Source organism: Filicampus tigris, chromosome 6, assembly GCF_054856515.1.
Source record: "Filicampus tigris isolate MCC_2025a chromosome 6, RoL_Ftig_1.0, whole genome shotgun sequence".
NCBI lineage: Eukaryota > Metazoa > Chordata > Actinopteri > Syngnathiformes > Syngnathidae > Filicampus > Filicampus tigris.
Genome location: NC_141222.1, coordinates 12,026,707 through 12,048,670, shown reverse-complemented (window position 1 = coordinate 12,048,670; position 21,964 = coordinate 12,026,707). Strand labels below are relative to the sequence as shown.

Below are 21,964 nucleotides of genomic sequence, written 5' to 3'. Positions count from 1 at the left end.
AAAAAGACTATGTGACTTCAAGCAAGTGAAGAGGAGGTCAAGGGAAGGGAAGGGAGGCAGATGCCAAAACAAAGAGAAATCAACAAAGAAATGACACAAGTGACAAGTAATGCACATGGAACCTTTTAAAACAGGAGTGAGGCAGAATGCAATACGATGAATTCATGGGGGAAAAGGTTTCAGACCCAGCACAACAGTTGACAATCCACGATACAGAGAAACAATAGTGGAAAAAAAATATTACCTCACCCACAAGCTTGAAACATTTTAAAAACAGCACATTTAACCCATTATGGCCGGGAGCGCATTTCCGCGTTTCTACCACTAAAGTAAGGAGTGCTGTTGCGTGTTTCTACCTTTAAAGCCAGGACACCGTATACATCATTTTCTATTTTAAATCCAATTCTCGGACTGCTAGCCAATAAAATGCATCGGAATTAGAGGATGACACGGGAGTGAATTTTCACTCCTGTCCCATCCCACTCCCACAGCAAAGGCATAATGCCACAACACAACAACATTCAAACACAACACAATGAAAGTAACCTACAACAAAAGTGACCTGTACAATTTGAAGTTGAAAAAAAGTATGTGAAAATGAAAAAAAAAATTATTTACTTTTTTTCCAACTTCGTTCATTAAGACTTCCTGTCTCAGTCAAACAAACTCGCAAATGCACTCTTAAAGTGGAAATTAACCCAAACATATGTTTTTCAAGAATACGTTCCCAGCAGGCCCACGGGTTGAAACACGGCATTCTGATTAATACTATGTTTGTGGAATATGGGTTAAGCAGCAAAATCCACCCCTTTTTAGGCATCTCAGGGGGCGGCCGTTTTGTCATTCCTGTCGACTGAAAATGACATCAGAACTGCTCAGGGCTCAAGTAACGACCAATCACGGCTCAGCTTCAGAAAACAGGTCAGCCGTGAATGGTCGTTACCTGAGCCCTGAGCAGTTGTGATGTCATTTTCAGTCCACAGAAGTGACAAAATGGCCACCCCCGGAGATGGCTAAAAATGGGTGGATTAACTCTTATTCCACAAACGCAATATTCATCAGAAAGCCTTGTTTCAACTAGTGGGCTTGCATTGACTAGTTTGGGCTGACTTCCGCTTTAAGGTTTTGCAAGGGAGGTTCACTAACTTACTATTGTATCTGTTATATCTTTTTCACACTAATCAATCACACAGAGAAAGACATTACTGACATTTTAATCACATTTGCAACATTTTGTAATTACCGAGGAAACACACACACACACGCGCAACCCCCCCCACCCCCCGCACGTACAAACACACGCATACACACACACACAGAAACACTTGTCTGTATTAAGTAACAGCATGATAACAAGCTAGCAACCAGTGTTCGCAACCCACCATCAAAATTGCAGGTATACGGTGGGATTAATTAGCAACACCAGTAGACAGCGAGTGATCAATGATGATCTCGACGCAGCCGTAAATTGACATGCCAACACAGAATGTGGAAGTGGTGTGTCTGCCGCAGTTGTGATGTCCTCTGCTGGAATGTAGCGCCCCACCATGGTCCTACCTATTCCATTAAAGGATCCAACTTTTACAGAGAGTCACTGGGTAATGATTTGTGTGCGCCAGAGTGTAGGTGCATCACTAAATCAGACAACCGAGATGAACAAAACAATGTTACCCATCCAAAAGTATACACTATGAACCCTGCTTATTTAAAAACAGCGATACATTTCAAAACATTTCAATATTTGGATCTTATTTTTGACTTATAGGAAAGTAATGTGATGATCACCATGCGTGGTGGGGCGACGCCCTACTACCCTCTATAGACCGGCGGCCACTGTGTCATACATACTTAAAGTGACCTCCCAGAAGAACGGCCACTCTTTTTTAAGCGAAACCACCACTTTTTGGTGACCTTTTCAAGTGGTCCGACTTTAGCCGAGGCCATTCTGTCTGCGTTTTTGAATTTCTGCTTCTTGTGTGTGGGGTCCGGGAAAACATGCCGGATCTTCATAGGCACTGGGTGAAAACACAAATGTTTAGGGGCAAGGAGGCGGAGATGGAGGATGGGGGGGTTTGGGAAGGGACGTAAGATTGTTTACTGGGAAGTCAAGAAGCAGCTGTTTAGCATGAGCGTGAGTCATCATCCGCTTCAGACTCAGCTAGCCGCCTCCTCTGTCCTATGAGAGCGAGGCCAGTAGGATCCTGAAATAGAGCACACAGAGTTGTGTGTAGGCAGGGGGGGACACAGAAGCGGTCTATGCAGGCAACGTGATACGATGCCAGTGTGAGAATTGCTCTCGTGTGGATAAGGTGGAGAGAAAGGGAAAAAGTGACAAGGGAAAGACTGCGTGTGTGCGAAAGGAGACAGAAGGAGGGAGAAAAGGAGGGTTGGGGGAGGCCCAGAGGAGGCGTGCTCAGATTGAGAGGGAAAAAGCTGGTGGTGTTTCTCATGCGCACACAGACACACTCGCACCCACGCACACTCACGCGCACTCACACTAGTCTCCGGAGTTTCTCTTTGTGCCGCCTCTTTTGTGGAGTCTAAACACTCTAAATTCCAGTGAACCTCTGCGAGGACTTCAGTTCATTCTTATCAAACAGTTTGCAGCTTTATTGTTTGGACATGGGCCGAGGAAAAGAGCTTCTGCTTTTTCTTGGTAAGTCATTCATAATTCTTCTGTGTGTGACTGTTTGACAGTGTGAAGACATGAAAAGGAATAAAAAAAAAAAAAAAAGCACAACGGGCTTATTAAATGTTCTCCCTTTAACAGCATTTACTTCATGAACAATTAATTCGATTTAATTGAGTCAGTGTTTCATTTCCAGCCAGACAATCCCGTGTTAATGCGCTCACTGCTATGACAAAGTGTCACACTGGTCACACCTTGTAAGACTGAGCCGCTAGAAGCTACGGCAATGGAGTCAGACCTAAATACATGTTGACTGTGTGTTGTTGTACTGTATGTACGTATTTATATATTTATAAATAATCCTGAAAAAGATCACCATTGCATTAATATTGTGATACTACATCATACTGAAGTGTGTCAACCAATATGTAACTCCAAAATTAGAAACTTCTCTCAGTATGATGCTGCAGAGTTTCGTACCACCGCAAACCCAAAACCACACTGTTAAATTAATGCCTCTCTGACAGTCTCGATAAAAACTAATCTTAGTGAAGGAATAGGCAAAGCAAGGCCACTTTACTTCTATAGCATTTCTATTTCATACACAGGTCAACTCAATGTGCCTCACACAACCAAAAGCGCAACATCGAAAAGCATTACAAACAGAACGAACGAAGACATCATCAGCGCAGAAAGTACAAAAGTGGCTTAATGAAATGACTAAGACAATATATATTGACAACATTTAAACGCATTTGCAACCAAAAGATTTAAAGTGGAAATCAACCCATACATATTTTTTTCAAGAATATGTTCCCAGCAGGCCCACGAGTTGAAACACGGCATTCTGATTAATATTGCGTTTGTGGAATAAGAGTTTTTAATCAGTTTTTAGCCGTCTCAGGGGCGGCCATTTTGTCACTTCTGTCGACTGAAAATTACATTACAACTGCTCAGGGCTCAGATAACGACCAATCGCGGCTCAGCTTCGGAAAACAGGTCAGCCGTATTAGCCGTTACCTGAGCCCTGAGCAGTTGTGATGTCATTTTTCAGTATTTCAGTATTTCAGTATCCAATATTTATCAGAATGCCTTGTTTCAAATAGTGCATAGAACATATTGTTGAAAAAAATATGTTTGGGTTGACTTCCCCTTGAAAGACATGTAAAAGCAAAGGAAAGAAACGAAAAGTAGCTTTCTGAAATGACCAAAAGACCGTTGAGTGAAATTGATTTTAAAAACTCTTAAAAGACCTTAATCAAAGGAATGGAAAAAAAAAGAAGCTATGTTTATAATCTGGATTTAAAAGCATTTATACTTGATGCTGACTTCACTTCCACTGGCAATTTATACAATTTGTGTGCAGCAATAAGAGCTAAATGCCATGTTTGCTTTGAAACCTGGGCTCCACTTATTGACCTGTGTCTGCAGAGCTCAGAGCCCTACTGGGTTTATATTCAATTGGCATTTCCTTCCTGTATTCAGGACGCAAACCATTCAGTGATTTATAGACCGGTAGCTGAATTTGAAAATCTGTTCTTATAGAATAGCTTTTCTACTGCGTGGTTGTAAAGACAAAATATGTCATTTGGATTAATATACACGATTATATTTTGTCCTGCAATTCTCATGAGTATGAAATGTTGAACAAAGTCAAGCACTATCCTGCATTATGTTGGGTCGCAACAAGCTTCACGCGGACAAACAAACCAGTCCTGCAACCATACATTCGCAGTCATGTGCTATATGCTGATTGTCCATCCGTCCATCCGTCCAGCCAAAGCACTTATCCCTCACAAAGGTTGCGGGGTACACCCCGAACTGGTTGCCAGCCAATTGCAGGGCACATAGAGACCAACAAACAACAAACAGCCATTCACACTCACAATCAATCACACCTATAGGTACAATTTAGAGAGCACATTTAAGATACCGTGCATGTTTTTGGAATGTGGGAGGAAACCGGAGTACCGGGAGAAAACCCACACAGGCACGGGGAGAACATGCAAACTCCACACAGGGAGGCCGGGGCCCGCCCGGATTCGAACCCTAGACCTCTGTACTGTAAGGCACATGTACTAACCCATCATCCGCCGTGCCGCCTATATGCTGATCGTGCAAGATATATTTTTTGCCACGAGACCACGACCATACCCATAATTTCCAAGTGGTTTGGAATAGAGGGTTTGGGCACTTTTTGGTTTTTATAACATTAAAAAGAGCCACTTATTGCATGTCCATGTGATGTGCACGCGTATATACAGTTAAGGCCAAAATTATTTATATCCAAGAGAAGTAAAACAGTATATTCATTATTTCAATTTGTTTTTAACTTTAGAAAATTATTAATTCGGCTGACAATTTCGAGGAGGTGCAACTATTTGCGTTCAAAAGGATCCTGCCAACTTATAACATTGTATAATCGTAGGCAAAACATTTAGGCCAATTGGTGCCTGCATGGAGAAAGTGCATTGATTATTTTTGATATGGAACATTTTGACAAATGGTTACTTTGAACGTTTTTTTAAAAAATTAATACCAGTGTTTTGCCATTTTCATGAATGATACAGGAGCGTAAATAGGATTTCCCTTCTTGCAAAAAAATAAATGGTTTGCTTCTTTTATGAAATAATCTGGTAATAAATAATTTTTAAAAAACCCAGTATTTTACTGTTTGTATAATAGTTGTCATGACAACTCATGGCACAGCTATTTATTTGTAAAATATGATGACAATAGAAATGTAACATGAGGTCACCAATGCAATTCCTTTTGGTTTCCCGTCCTTCACACTGTCTCTCATTTTAAGAAGCCGCCATTAAAAAGTGGAAGTGTGTCTGTCTGCGATGTCTTGTATAAACACAAATACGTTCACATGGATCAGACAATGCCTAAAAATTCTGTGTACGCGGGAGCTTGTTCATGTTTTATAGTGATTGTTATTGTAATTGTGATTGTAAAAAAAATAATTGTAATTGTGTAAAATTCAAGTTATGGACAAAAAAAGAAGCACTTGTGTGTGGGAGGAACATCGGTGTGGCTTGGTCAGCATGTGACTGACGGGGACTATTTATCATATGACTTTTTCTCAAAGTGAAAGTTTTAGTCTTGGGATTAGGACTATGAGTCACACAATCATACACGCGATTAATAGGTGAACTTTTGGCACTACGTGCGGTTGCAAGAGTAACAGAACTGAAATCCAATACAATCAAGTGTGAAGAAATGAGAAATGCGGGGACTACCTAGTTCATCTTAATCCATACATTGTTCTGATTGGTGAATGAACGTCAACTGCAGACACGACACAAAGTCACGCAGTTTGCTCTCGGGCCTGGATTTGGAGGCGGGCACGCCGTTTGGCACACTTACTTTCAAATTCGTTCTGGTTTTATCTTCACTGGGGCACTGGGAGCTTCAGCCCTGCCGCAAACAGGGGGCTCATTGTGGATGAGGGGTGGGGGGGGGAGCTGTGTGTGCAACAAACATATTCTGTGTTATATGCCCGTCGTGTGGCTAATCTAGTGTATGAGGGCTGGGGGAGGTTGTCATGGTTGCAAGCATTCTAAGTAACACAAAACATGCACCATAATTACAATTCTCAACTTAACCATGACATCAGTAGGCCCCTCCTCATAAAATAGGCTTTGTTTGTGAACGTATTGCACGTCGTTGTGAAAGCGAGGGTGAAACTAACTTTAACAACAACTGCGCTAGCGTCTGAGAGGAACAGGACATTACACATTGTATGCAAGTAGTTTCACAAGAAAGACTCCCGCGTTGATGCCACATGATAACTGTCGTTCACGTCCATGACAATGACGGCTAACATGTCTCCACTTCCACTTATTGGAAAGGAAAACCCCAGAACCTCAAAATCACACATTTTCAAAATCTCTCGTGACAGCGCTGGTGTAATTAGCTGCGAGCAATTGTTGCAATCTTTTGTTTTCAACATTGTTTTGTTTACATCGACTTGTAAGTACACACAGTATCTGTTCAAACTGAAGTTTCAATAGAGTCCAGCTTTCTAGTCCTGCATTGATTGATTATTGCATGCCATACAACTTTAGCGCGTACATAATGAAGCTGAACAAAACTAAATTGCAGCATTATGAGGTCCTACATTATGTGGGGTGTTATCTGCTCTTCTCTCACGCACGGAAGCAGTGATCACCATAACAACCAGTAAATAAGTCAAATGACACAACACAGGGTCAATTTGACACAGCTGAAAGGACTTAAGACGAGGAAGGAGGAAGGAAGATCAATAAAACTGCTTTGCTATCCAGAAACTAAATCCCACCTTGAAGTGAACACGAATTATTTCCCCAGTTTTGTTTTCCATTGGGGAGCGGGTTGCACATCTGCCTCACAGTCGAAAGTTCTGTGTTTGAATCTTAACTCATGCTCTCCTGTGTGGAGTTTTCCATGTTCTCCCCTTAATTGTATTTTTTTTTTTTCTGGGTACATACTTCTCGCCCAATGTCAGATGGGATTGTCACTAGCTCACTTGTCACCCAAACGGGACGGAGGAGATGCGATAGAAAATTGTTTTGTTTTTACAAACTAACAGTTCTCATGCTTTCCCTGCAGGTTTAATGTGCACACTCAAGAGATGCATGCCTCTGTGTGACAGTGGCAAGAACAAGGAAGGAAGCACATGTGTTGGTAATGAATATGACTCTGATTAATTCGTATACATTTGCCTAAGGTTGCTAATATCTTATGAAACTCCAGAGTGGTGTGGAAAAGCTCAATGGCGTTGTTTTAGGATAAGCGATGCATCAACATAAATTACAAACATAGTCATTGTCATCGTAAATTATTTATTAACTTTAGGAGACATTTTTGAAGTGACTTTTTTATCTTTCACTTTAACTCATACAAGTGTAAATACTGTAGAGGTTAACTGTGGTAAATGTAAAAATGCGACACTTTCTGGATCATAACTGAATTTGAGATTACACTGGTCACCAAATATTTAATTTTCTTTTTAAATCAGACATGCAAGTGAACAAAAAAAGATTTTCTTTCACTCTGATTCTGAATCTGCCATTCTATTTCCCTATCACAGGGGTGGCCAAGTCCAGTCCTCAAGAGCCACAATCCAGCCAGTTTTAGGTTTATACCTACGGCAAAACACCTGATTCAAATCATCAGGCTCATTATCAGGCTTTTGCAAATCTTGCTGATGAGCTGATCATTTGAAACAGGTGTGTTTCCGTAGGGATAAACCTAAAACAGGCTGGATTGTGGCTCTTGAGGACCGGACTTGGCCACCCCTGCTCTATCACATCAGGTTTTCATAATGATAATGATATAATAACAATAGAATCATATTTAATATACTAATATATTTAGTAGGGATGTAACGATGAATCAAAAATCGATTAAAATCGATTTGAACCGATTAATCGAATAATCGTTTTGAATCGAGACCACTCGAACTTGAACATCTCAGCACTCACAAACCATATACAGCAACACCTAACAAAAGACAACATACCTAGATCATTAGACTATGTTAATTTAGAGTGCTAAAAAAATATCTGTAATTTTTTTTTCCATTCCAGATGCATAGCACATTTTAAATATGTAGATCAAATTATGCGCTTGCACCAAACATCATTGTGTATTGCGTTTGTGGATGGCTGCAGCACCGCACTAGCGCACAGAGACAATCATGGTAGTGATTTTTTGAAAATCGAATCGAATCGAAAATCGGGAACTGAAAATAAAAATCGAATCGAATCTGGGCTTCAGTGAATCGTTACATCCCCAATATTTAGTAATATTTATGAATTAAGAGTTAGGTTCAGCAACAAATTGATTTTTTTCCCCTGAAAGTCAAAAAGGTCAAATCCATACTGCGCAAGCTTTCATATATCAAACTAAAACACAAAAAATGAAAGTGTGTCCAAACCCTGATCTGCTAGTAAAAAAGTCAAGACATTTTTAAATTGCCATCAAAAATACATTTAGCGAGACATAAAGCCATCTCTGATTACAATTTTCTATTGACCAGCAAATTATTAAAGGTCTTCAAAACATGAATGCCAGAAGCGGCTTTTTGCAGTACAACTCTGCCAACACCACATGGTACATTTATAATTAACCCCAATCCAACTTTCCTCCAAATGTCCAGATGTGAATGAGTGTCAGGATACTCCAGGACTATGTGGTAAGCACACACAGTGCTTCAACACAAATGGCAGCTACTACTGTCAGTGCCTTCCTGGCTTCAGGAACATTAACGGAAACATTAACTTCACCGGGGTTGATGGACAGTGTCAAGGTGAGCGAACCCGACAGGGCCGACTAGTGATGTGTTTCTCTGTCTCACCCCGCTCACGTCTTATTTGTGTTCCTCCATTAGACAAAAACGAGTGTGGCTCTGACATCCAGGTCTGTGGTCGCATGGCTGATTGTATCAACCTGATTGGAAGCTTTCGGTGTATCTGTCAATTTGGTTACACCAAAACCAGCACAAAAAGAGACTGCATAGGTAATCGCCGTGTCATTTTAAGGGTTCACCTCTTATGTCAGAGCAAAGCTTTCATGACCACACAGGATTGATGCTGGGATTGGTGGATGGAAGTTGGAGAATTGACTCAATTACACAAGATGATTTAGAATAGCAAGCGCAAGTCTTTAATCCTAGATGGAGGAAGCTCAGGCTTACTAGCTGATATTTGCTGACCAACTGCTTTTTTTAACCTCGTTTAGTAGAAAAACAACCAGAAGAACATGAGCAGGATGGTCGGCAGACTGGGTGGTGTTCAATTGCACACGTTGATGTACGATTGAGAGTCCCGATCAAAACATTACAATCTGTAAGAAGGAAGACTGTTTGATACATTTGATATTCTCATATTCAATCTTATTTGATTGTGCACACGAAAAAGTAAATTTTATGTTTATACATAATACCTGTTTTGAAAAAAAAAAAAAGAAGAGAGATAAAACATAGTTTCTCTGTTTTAGTTTTATAGTGCTCGTACTGAAAAGGAAAAAAAGAACATTGGACGCAGCTTTTCTCCAAGCTAAATTCTGACAGTCCTGAAGAGCAACGTCACATGTAGCATCTCTGTGTTGTTTTTATAAAGAGATGAAGTAACCCTCACCTCACCTAACCTAACCTAACCTAACCAGGTTGTGCAGTGATTGTGGGATTGGTAACTGTATGTCTCTTTCTGTTCCCCTCAGACATCGATGAATGTAAGGAAGCTGAGAATCGACAAGAAGACATCTGCGGAAGTAAAGGGAGTTGTAAAAATGTAAATGGGAGTTACTGGTGCAAGTGTGCGAAAGGATACACTAATTATGGCAATGAAAGGACTCCATGCTCGAGTGAGTGTTTGCATCTGTATTTTTTGGCCGGGCCGGGAGATCTGCACGCTTGAATTGAAAGATGTCACCTTTTTCCTCTAGAACTGGATTGCGAAAACTTTGATGTCAGAAGTGTACCTGCGCAGGTAAAGCACTGGCTCATTTTCATTACAGTTCAGTGACATTTTGCTATGTACTGTTACTGTGCCATTTCTGTTGAAAAGAATGGAAAACAAGTCCTCTGCTGTTGTTCGCTTACTATGTTATATTGCCTTTTTATGTTGATGGGTGTGTTGGCATGAGGTCACAGTAGGTACATGAAAACAGAAACAGGTATAAAAATCAGGTTATACATTTTAAACCATACCACCGCGGAAACGTGCGTCCATTCACTTTCTATACAGCTTGCGTCCTCCCGCCATGTTCGGGTGAAGTGAAGTCAATCCCAGCTGACCGAGGGACAGAAACACCCTGGACTGGTCACCAGTCAATCAGAGGGCACATTCTGACGACCAATCGTTGGCACAAATGTACAATTCAAAGCGAAAATCAGACCCGGACGGACGGCGGCCACTGCAGCGCCACCAAGCTGCACCTTCTTCCTGTACGATTGCAATTTGTCGTTCAATAACAAATAATACAAGATGGTGGATTGTATATACAAGACGGAGCCTCACAACTCAAAACAGGGTCGCAGTTTTTCCTTTGCATTGCGCCGGTAGATGTGCAGTCGGTGTGAAAAGTCAGCAACTCTATTTTTCCGGTCTCATTCAGCCGCACTGCTTGGTGTGTGCCCGGTCCTATTTTTCGGCTAACCTAACCTTTATGTTTTTGGAATGTGGGAGAAAGCCAGAGTACCCCCCCCCCCCCCCCAAAAAAAAAAAACAAGCACAGGGAAAACATGTGAACTCCACACAGGAAGACTGCAGCTGAGATTGGAACTCCAGACCTGTGAGGCACCGTGGTGGTCTTGTCCAGGGACATTGATGGCGGGGGATAAAAAAGGAAGGCTTTCTGGGGGGCCCCCCCGAGTATGTTGGGGGTCACTGTGAGCACAGTAGTTATACACTTTTTTGTCCGCAACAAATGAGCAATAACGGTAATGTTGTTCCATATATAATTTGTTTGTGAGAATATGTGTCATCAGGAAAATATTGAAAAAAACCTGCCCTTGTCTACAAACATAAACCCAATCTTTCTATTGTTTCTCTTATCATGTTAACAGCGCAGATCAGTGTAGTGTAACATTTAAGAGGGAAGGGGGACTTTCTTTATTTACACATTGGACCCCTGGTGTTATTTTAGGTATAAATCCAAGTGCATATTTTGAAAGCTGAAAAGAGTTATTATTGTGTCCTTTCTCAGCATTACAGTGGCTTGGCAGATCTGCTGTCCATAATGAGAAACAGCTGCATGGCTCTGTCGAACCCAAATACGAGCAATGGAGGCAAGGCTGATGGAGATGCGCTACTGGAGGTCAGAAAGCAAACACAAAGCACATGTAGACACATGCCGGTCTCCAAAAACACACTCTCAGTCCCTCATCCTTGGTGGTACAACACGCGCAGAGACTTTTGACAGCATCGGAGACCGTCTTGTCATCAGTCCATGTGGACGCAAATGAAGACATGTATGGCTTGCTAAGCACAATGGAAAACTCCATCAGGCTTATTGGCCCGCAGCTCAGCGGCAACCGCACCTCAATGGGCTCCAACGAGACAGGTAACACTCAGTTTGCCGGTGCGATACAACGGCAGGACCGTCCAATTGAACAGAACTGTTTTTTTGAGTAGCTGTGGAGATTGCAGTACAGAGGGGAAGGTCTCCGCCCACTGGTCCGATTCATCTGGGGACTGAAAACTCAGCGCTTGACACCGACTGGACAACGGCAGCCGGAACAGGAACATATCCCGGTAAGCTTTTTTTTTCCTTACCATTTGCCGTAAATACAAATAATCACCACAACATATCTCTGCCAAGGGCAAATTGTTTGCAAGTAAAAAAACAACATTTGTGGCACACATTTCTTATTTCCATTGATGGCATATTGTCGAAAAAAAAATATCGAGACTATCACTAAAATGCAAAGGTGTTTTCTTTGGTTCATGTGCCATCTCTTTAACATCGTTTCTTGGAACTCATGAAAAAATGAAAATGATGTCCTTCACTAACTTTGCTACTTTGATGCACAAGTTTATTTCTTGTACATAAGTCCCCATTTGTTATTTCTTGTTTTGGAACGTGCCCGAGATTGATCGGTGACCAGTCCAAGGGGGGGGGGGGGGGTCCCGCCACTCATCTAAAGTCGGCTTGGATAGGCTTCAGATCCTGGGTGGTCCTCATGAGGACACGTGCTACAGACAATTATTGTTAATGTTCCCTTAATGCTATGCTTCAACATCCATCTGCATCTACTTTGTAAATGCAACAATACTGAAGCCATATAAATCACAAACATGAAAACTGAAGTAGAAAATGAAGATATATATATACATATGTGTATATGTAAATATAAGTAACGAACATATCTAATTTGATTGCATCTTCTTCTAGGATTCGCTATGGCTGCCTTGTTGAGTTACCATAACCTGGAGAGATCTGTTAACCACTCATTTGACAAGCTCCAAGGCTTTGAAAAAGATGGCATTGAACCGACTTTCAAAATCTTCTCCCGGGTTGTGTCTGTCGTGGTGTCTAACCCATCCACTCACAACCTGAGCCAGCCGGTCATCGTCACACTCAAACATCTCCAGGTTTGTCTTCTTAACACCGGTGCTTCAAGTGAGTTTCAAGCAGAGAACCTTCTGAGCGTGGCAGAAATTGGCACATGTTAGGTCTCGCTCGCCCCGCTTTAGTCAATGCAATCACGAGCTGTGCCGATGTGGTAAAGTGAGAGATCTTATGGTTTTGCTTGTGTGGTTTAGAACAAATTGGAAGCGAGCTACATCTGTGCTTACTGGAACGACGGAGGTGCCTGGGCCACAGATGGTTGCCGTCAACAGAAATCCAATGCCACGCACACAGTGTGTCGATGTGAACATCTCAGCAGTTTCGCCGTGCTGATGGCTCACTATCCCGTCGATGTAAGAAACAACACACCCTATATGAGCCATTCTACCCAATTGGTTGAAATTGCTGTCCCGCAATGAAAATCAAATTTTAAAAAACAATGAAGTGTTAATTGGGCATTAAGCATTAATTGAGATACTATTAAATTGAATGTATAAAAAGTCATCTTTTCTATGTCACTTCCTATTGGGAGGTGGTTCCCAATCTCTAACTAAATTTCAACTCATGAAAAAAAAATGTAGAAGATTTTTGCCAATTTACAAAATACTTTACTTTAATAGAACATTTTGGTTGCTTTTAAATGTATGGTGAAAGATTTAAATTGATTTTGTAGATTTTTTCAAATGAGAAGTTTTTATGAAAAAAAAACCTGTCCCAACTTTTCATGTCACTACCAAAACGCAAAGAGTATTTGTCTGTAGGCAGGGCTTGGTTTTAGCCACACCCCCCAGAAATTTCACCAGTAAGAGACATTACCTTCATGTTCATCACTGGCCACATGGCGAGTAATTAGTTGACAGCATTATTAAGTTCTGTGCCCTCCAAAGTCTGAAAATCAGCATGTGGTTTTTAGGACCGTCACTACCGAACACCTCATTTCGGCAATAAAATGAGCACTTTTGATTTTAATGCTAAATGTACTGTTTTCTATCGCTGTACACATGCTCAAAGCTGTCTGTGGTAGCCACATTGTGCCTAGCATTGTTGAGCATTGTCAACAACTATCATAAAACGTCGCTACCGAATGGCATAATGGTTTCGGTAGTGACAATATGATGTTTCTTTTTGAATAAAGTAAGTTTTAAATAATATAATACATAGATACACATGTCATACATAGATCTCTCTGATTTTAACAATATTCTGTTTCATATTTTATCTTAATTTGAAGGGAAAAACACCAAAATGCCAAAAAGCCTAGCAGAGACAGAGTACAGGCGAAGGGTTACAATGACCCAGTGAAATCCAAAGAATATTTAATCAAGGGAAGAGAAAGAAATGAGAGATGGAAGGAAGAAGGAAAGCAGGAAACATATTCTTGAAACAAAAATGTTTGCGTTGACTTCCCCTTTAAGGAAATGAGGCCATCATACCCGTGATTGGTGTGAACGCTATGTGCTATACTACAGTATACAAAATAGATCACCAGTACGAATTTACATTTCCCACGGTGGCAAAAAATATTAAACAACACGCAGATGTATAATGATGTGAAATGGTTTTGAAATTTTGGATTTCCCCCTCGCCCCCAGCAATCCTTTGCGATCAGGCTGATAACAAAGATCGGATTGATCCTCTCCCTGCTGTGTCTGAGTGTTTGCATCCTGACATTCAAGTTCTGCCGCTCCATACACGGGACACGCACAACCATCCACTTGCATCTTTGTATCTGCCTCTTCATCGCTGACCTCATCTTCCTGGCCGGCATTTTCCAAACAAAACCTGAGGTATGTTTGCCCAAGTGGACAGTGACAATGTTTCCATGGACGGCAATGACCTGATTGAGGTCTTAGCTTGATGAATTTGTGGAGCGGCTGCTCTCATCGTTTACTTACTGCATAGCAGAACTCAGCTACGTGTTAACATTACCGACACTTGTGTCGTCACGGTGCAAAATTAGAGGAGCTCATGGCGTTCAAAGGGGCTCTCCACTGACTTGAAGCATAAAATTGTTGGCTCAATATGATGTTCTCAACAGTGGCATTCAAACAGGAAGACTGACGAAAGATATGTAAGATGCGGACTGGAAATGTAAGCTTGAAGATTGAGTGTTGGATAACTGTAGTGTTCTTTTTTTTTTCCTCCGTATCAAAATTGACAGACAAAATGATACTACAACTCACTGATTTTCAAATGGCCAATGACATGGACACATACAAATGACCCTAACCCTAAAAACTAAAGAAATCAAAAAATGTGTGGACATGAACATGAAAGCTTAATGTCTACAAATAAACAAACAATGGGTTCATTTTGCATTCAATGCAAGAAGTCACAGAACAATGCCAGCAATTTACTAGAGGTCCAGTCAGATTGCGACGATCTCGTTTCCTATACTTCTAAGTATCTGGCAATTGCTTTGTTGCAGTGGTTCCTGGAATTTACCACCTAAGTAGCACCTAACAAAGTACTCTGCTCCCCAAGTATCTCCATAATGACCAACAATAAAATACAGTAACACTACAGAATGTGTATGATGGACATGTTCATAAAAAGCAAGGCAGACGGTTCATTCCTTCCATTAAGTAGACCTGTATTGGATATTGCAAGTTATTGTAATATTGTGCCTGGTGTGTGTATATATATATATATATATATATATATATATATATATATATATATATATATATATATATATATATATATATAGCTATGGCAGTCGTTAACACTGTGGTGTCATTTTCAGTCGACAGCAAGTGACAAAATGGCGGCCCCCTGAGATGGATAAAAACGGCTCGATTTCTTTGCTTAATTCATATTACACTGCCGCAATGCTAATCAAAATGCTGTGTTGAGAATAGTGGAGGCACATAGAAAATAATATTGTAAAGAAAAAATTTGACTTCCACTTTAATTCACTCTTGTATACTACTAGTGATATTTGTACTACACTGCTATCAATGTATTATACACTGTTATGGTGTATTAAACAGCAAAATACTCCTTAATTTCTTTATCTGTAGCTACAACATAGTTGAACACTACAACAAACAAATAATAACGGGTCTCAATTGCAAGTTTTTGATCAGGGTGCTGCGTCATTTTTTTGTTTGTTTGTGTCATTACAGTTGAAGTTTATGTGCATGCATATGTCACAAGCAAAATAGGTAGTCAAAGTTGTTGGGAAATGTTTTGGGGATACCGCCCGGGATATTTTTTCATATTGACACTGGCCTGGCTATTACAGTATTTTTAGTTGCTTTTGCAGGCCCATGTGAATGGGGATTGTTTATGAAAATCTGTAAGTGAAACCTTTAAAGGACACAAAGAACCCAGAATACGTTACCGCTTTCATCCTCAACGCTCTCATTCTTGTGCTGAAGTAGTTTTGTGGTTATCTTTTTGCAAAATTTCAAACAAGATTCGTCCATCCATCCATTTTCAAAGTCTACTTCAAACGAGTGTCTTTATAAGGTTAGCGCTGCTCGTATAAACACAGCAGGAGTCATTTCATTCCTCTGCTCTCCATGCAACTTCCGCTCTTAATTTGTTTATATTGCATTACAGGGTGGCTGCAGGTTTATTGCTGCCATGCTCCATCTTTTCTTCCTGGGAGTGTTTGCATGGATGCTGCTTGAGGGGGTGCAGCTGTATCGTATGGTGGTCCGGGTTTTCAATGCCACCATTCGGCCCCTCTACTTATTCCTCTTCGGCTACGGCGCGCCCTTGGTTGTTGTCATTATATCAGCCATCATCAGACCCAAAGGATATGGAACTGAGGAGCAGTAAGTGTGTTTGGAAAAGGATCAAAAGTTAAGTACGCAGCAGAGATCTGCTTTTACTTAAGACTGTGATTCTCCTATCTGCACTGCAGCTGTTGGCTGTCCCTCAAAGACGGACTCATCTGGAGCTTCTACGGCCCTGTGTGCGTCATCATCTTTCTCAACGTCTTCTTCTTCATCGTCACCGTCTGGAAGCTGGCCCAGAAGTTCAGCAGCCTCAACCCGGACCTGTCCAAGCTCAACAAATTAAAGTCAGTGAGCGCAACTTCTTTGTTTTTGCGCTTGCCTTTGTGTTTGCATTCCACATATACTGTGTATACAGTGTGGTGAAAGTATTTGCCCCCTTCCTGAGTTCTAATTTTTTTGCACATTTTTCACACGTAAATGTTTTGAATCATCAAGCCAATTTTGAGATCTCAAAATGACAACCCAAGTAAATGCAGAATTTAGTATCTAAATGAAAGTAGTATTTACTCAAATGAGCGAACAAAGTCATGTCAAATCATGAGTTCATTATTATTAATATGGTTTCTGGACAGCTAAGTTCAGTTCTAAAACACAAGCACTCTTGGGATAGCAAGTCACCTCTGAATAGCACAACAACAACAACAACAACGGCCGAAGGTATTTGATTGGCCATGTCCAACTTTGGACTCATAGTGATTGTTTGCATTTTTTAAAAATTTCTTGGCAAAACCACCACGCCCAAGGAAGAACAATATAGACAGAGGGCGTGAGCGACATTGATCGTGGGTATACTCACAGTCGGTCACCCGCACACCCCTGCTGCCTTGCTCTGATCTGTGACCTGGGGTTTCAGGAATGTTGCTAAGACTATTTTGGAATATCCACCTCTGGAATAAAAATGTCCATCCCTTGTTTGCTAACAACTGGGCATAAGATTAGCAATCAGAAGTAGAGCGAAGGGACCACAGGCAAGATGTGAGGATTCAGAAGCGATGAGAAATTAGCAACATTTCTGCTTGACAGGTGTGTTTATCACCTCTTTTCATTGTTAACTGATTGTACATTCCAAAAAAGGTCAACTTCAAACTGATTACATTTAGTATTATATAGTAACAGTCTGTAACAAAACCAAACCATGCTAGCAACGAAGTAGCCGTGGCGAATGTTGGCATGATTACAGTGCTGATGCGAGCGCTGCTATTTAGTGGCGTATTGTATTTTATCAGAACTATGAACTTGCGTGCCGTTATGAACGGCCACATCTGAGAATCTTGCTTGCGCACATCAGTGAAGCGTGTGGCTTTGGTCAGACTCGAGGTAGGGAGAGATTAGTGAAGGGAGGCTACATTCAAATATTGATAGCGGTTTTAAAACTGAAAACACCCGCTTTAAATCCCATTGAGATGCTCTGGTATGACCATAACTGTAGTTCATACTCTTAAATCTTTCAATATGACTGCGTTAAAACAATTATGCAAAGAAGAGTGGGCCGAAATTCCTCCACAACGATGCAAACTACTCATTACTGGTTATCACAAACGCTTGAGTTATTGCTGTTCAGGGGGTAATTACATTTTTAACCGGGGGTCTGCTAGTTTTGGATTTCCCACCCTTACTGAATAAAATCATCATTTAGAAAGTGTTTTTAATATTTACTTGGATTATCTTTAGGAGATATTAAAATTGGTGTGATAATATGAAACATTTTAAAGGGGGCAATATTAGCAAGACTTGAATAACATTCATAATGGCATGCAATTATGAAAGTGAGTAGTCTTTACAAGCTGACATTAGCATTGCTACTAAATTGGGAGCATTAATTATTTATAATTGAGTTTTTCTATAACACTATATGCTATCGGTTTGAAGTTTTATTTTTATTTTTCAATGTACAATCGATTGAAAAATTAACAAAGGAGTGTAAATGTATGAGAAAGCGAGTTAAGATGTCCCTTCACTGTTCCTCTGATTGCTGGTCTTAGATGCAGTTGTCAGCAAATTTCAAACACGCCCCTTTTAAGTGTGATAAATACTTTTTCACATCACGACACATGATCTATGCATGTGTTGAGGTCAAGCTTTGAAAACAGAAATGAATAATGTTAAAACTTGGCAAGAGTTTCTTTTATTTTCAAACAAGGCCCTGCTGAATGGTTAATTAGAAGAAGAAGAAGTCATTTCTGTAACTTGTATTTGCCGGTCAAGATTTACTACAGTGCTGTAATGTAGGGTTTTATGTTCTTTGATATTTACATCTGGTCTTGTTTTGATGTAAGCAAATTACTAACTAGTCGGACTACTGCAATGATCCCAATCTATTTTTCAGTATCATTCATTTGAATATTTCAAAGCCAGCTGTAAACAAGTGTGAAACTTTCTCCACCAATCTATTCAATAATGCTCTCTTATCCGACATTAACGAGCAAATGATCAGCTACTGTTGCAGTTGCATTCATGTCAACCTCCATGCCAACTCTGATTTCCTTTGCAGAGCTTTCACAGTGACAGCCATTGCTCAGATGTGCATTCTGGGACTTATGTGGGTGTTTGGAGCGTTCCTGTTTGGCAAGGGCAACATAGTGGTCGAGTACATATTCACCATCTTAAACAGCTTGCAGGGAGCATTGGTCTTTATCATGCACTGCCTCTTATCTAAACAGGTAGGATTCATATCGTGTTGTATATGTATATGTGTATATATATATATATATATATATATATATATATATATATATATATATATATATATATATATATATGTGTGTATGTGTATGTGTACGTATGTATGTATGTATACAGTATATGTATAATATTTATCCCCATTGATTTCTGCTGCCCTCTGCAGGTTAGAGAGGAATACTACAACTTTTTCTCCTGCATCTGCGCGCCAAAGAAAAGATACTCTGACTTCAGTAGTACAAATCCATCCAATAGCCAGTCACAAGTAAGAGTCGTGTGACCTCTACACGCAAGCACGCAAGCACACACACATTAACCCATCATCATTTGCTTGTAAAAATATTTTGTTTCTATTCTTTCAGGGTTCTCGGAGTGGGCAGAACACTGGAGAATCCCACATTTGAATCACTCTCTGTTTGTAGTCGTCCTTACAAAATACATGTAGCTAATATTAGATTTCAAATCCTCAAAATGAACCTTTACTTCAGTTAAAACCAATGAGCCAAGCCATCTTGATGATGCTTTCAGGTGCTTAGGACAAAGCATGTGTTCTATGAGAATAGAAAAGATGAAACGTAATTCCTATTACAGAGAGATATGGTTGTCATGTCATACATTTTGTACTGATAGTGATTATGCTTTTAAATATTGTATTATGGCCTCAACAGCCATGAAGTCGCCTGTGGTTAATAGCGGATATGGAGAAATCCTCTGAAAGTTGTTTCTTCTTGCTTGATTTTGAACATATCTTTATCATTATATAAGCTGTATTCCCTTTGGATTGTTTGGGTTTATTTATGATGAGAAAAGACATTATGGAATTTTGGATGCATTTTAGAAGAATTTTCCAAGTAAAATGTTTAAAGACAATGGGCCATTCAGAGAGAACCATGCACTGTATTTCACCGTCTGGGGTTTGTTTTATGGGAGAAAAAACAATGACTAATATTGAACATAACTCATGTAGTGCCTCGAGGCATGTTCATGCAAACCTCATGTGGACTGTCAGTGTGATGAAATACAGAACCAAACAAGTGTGTTAAGATACAATTGTTAAACAAAATAAGTATTTGAATTGCTTATGGCTATTTAGAACACTCTATTTAGGTTTGCATTTGCCTTTAGACACTGGTTGATGGGACATTTTTCCAAAATGATTTCTTAAGCGGTACCGAACTTCGATCCACTCATTTGATGACTGTGCAGCTTCCTGTTATTGAAATTGTTTGTGGGATTATATTCCACATTGTCATGTCATTGTCGCTGCTCCCTGCTTTGCTTCATGGTTACTGTACAGATTCAAGCTAGGGAGTCGTACGCCTTCAAACATTTCAGCGCACTTTTTTCTTCATTGAACATGCTTTATGACTTGAAAACCTTCCCTTCTTCTAGAACTGTTGACTTGATGTGAAGTTATTATAATTTATAGAAATGTATCCTATCATGTCAGTTAAAAGAAGAGTTGGACACGGTTGTTGTGTAAATGGTGTTGGCCTGTACCTTTGTTTACATTCAAATGTTGTCGTGTGAACACCTTTCATGGTTTATTTGACAACTTATCTGCTCTTTAGTTCAATGTTTGGCTGTATTTTTTGTGACCACTTTTTATTCATGTACTGCTTTGCGTTTTCTGCCACCTGTTGAATGTAAGATTTTGGCGGTTGACTATGATGTATATAAACCTATTTTTCTACATTGTTGTTTTGGTACTGTTACATTCAAAAGAATACACGCCGGATATTTTATTAAAATTTCTACTTCATCAAGAGTGTACATCATTGCAACTGAACTCTACTCTTCTGCTTCAGATGATCTGCAGGATATAATGCACTGTTTCGGGAACTGTTTTGGAATTTCTGAGCAAAAGAAAATAACTTATTTATTAACAGCAGGGTGTACACACCACAGTGCAGTATATATTTCTTGCACACTCCACAGAGATCACACAAATGCAAGCGTGCATGAGATATGGCAGAATGATCGGGTGCGCAAACAGTGAATGCATTCCTGAGCTGACGGTTGTGCCTTGCTCAAGGGAACCTTAATAGTAATAATTTCTCATACAATTATTTCCAATAACTTTTCCCTGCAATCAGACTCTTGTGACCTGTGACCCTCTGGTGCCCGAGTCCAAATCCTTATTAATGTGATGATAATAATAATAATAATAATAATAATAATAATAATAATAATAATAATAATAATAATTAAAACAATGTAAATGTTTTAAATTCTTCTGTAGAATTAATGAGCTGATTAGAGGAAAAAATATTAGACAATCTATCGCAAAACACGAGTTTGTTAGAGGATTTTTTTACTATTATCACTGCTTTTCAAGTCGCATGTCTTTTATTTCCAGTTTTAGCAAACATATCCATATTTTGACCACAATTATTTATCAGTATTTTTTTAAATCAAAATACACAATAAAATAGAAGGATATACTAAAAACAAAAGGATTGATTTTTGACCTACATTACACTTTAATTCGTCACATACAGATCACATTTATACTAAATATTCTGTACAGTACTTCAGAACCACTCCCGAGACAAAGATAACTATTTAGAAAGAACACAATTATGTCAAAACCACAAATAATGCAAAACAACAATGGAAGATATCAATCTCAAAAACATAAATGGAATGGTTCCCTATCTCATGTCCTCTACCTTCCCTCCTTTACTGAATTTCTACGTCACAATGACTACTGTAAAAAGGGTCATTAAGGCCTCACAAGCTGTGAAAGACAGTACAGGTATTGCACAGTACAGCTACTGTAAGAAATGACAAATGGGAATGACTGACGTGGTTCTGCTCTGAAGACAATGAATCACACTGAGGG

The 21,964-nt window shown here is 39.9% G+C and overlaps 1 protein-coding gene across 1 annotated transcript; it reads left to right on the top strand.

The window, feature by feature from the left end:
* The first annotated feature begins 2,269 nt into the window (after positions 1–2,269).
* adgre5b.1 (adhesion G protein-coupled receptor E5b, duplicate 1) lies at positions 2,270–20,881 on the top strand. Its single transcript, XM_086034494.1, has 17 exons — positions 2,270–2,656; positions 7,226–7,300; positions 8,778–8,927; positions 9,009–9,137; positions 9,839–9,982; positions 10,064–10,107; positions 11,327–11,437; positions 11,530–11,683; positions 11,755–11,874; positions 12,515–12,714; positions 12,886–13,044; positions 14,284–14,478; positions 16,259–16,476; positions 16,566–16,724; positions 18,932–19,100; positions 19,286–19,384; positions 19,482–20,881. The coding sequence occupies exons 1-17, from the start codon at positions 2,623–2,625 to the stop codon at positions 19,521–19,523; spliced, it is 2,202 nt and encodes a 733-aa protein (XP_085890620.1). The 5' UTR covers positions 2,270–2,622; the 3' UTR covers positions 19,524–20,881.
* Positions 20,882–21,964: the final 1,083 nt, after the last annotated feature.

Coding starts and splice junctions, on each gene's coding strand:
- adgre5b.1 (XM_086034494.1), top strand. CDS start 2,623: ATGGGCCGAGGAAAAGAGCTTCTGCTTTTTCTTG. Junction 10,108..11,326: donor TCAGAAGTGTACCTGCGCAG/GTAAAGCACTGG, acceptor GTCCTTTCTCAG/CATTACAGTGGCTTGGCAGA. Junction 19,101..19,285: donor ACTGCCTCTTATCTAAACAG/GTAGGATTCATA, acceptor TGCCCTCTGCAG/GTTAGAGAGGAATACTACAA.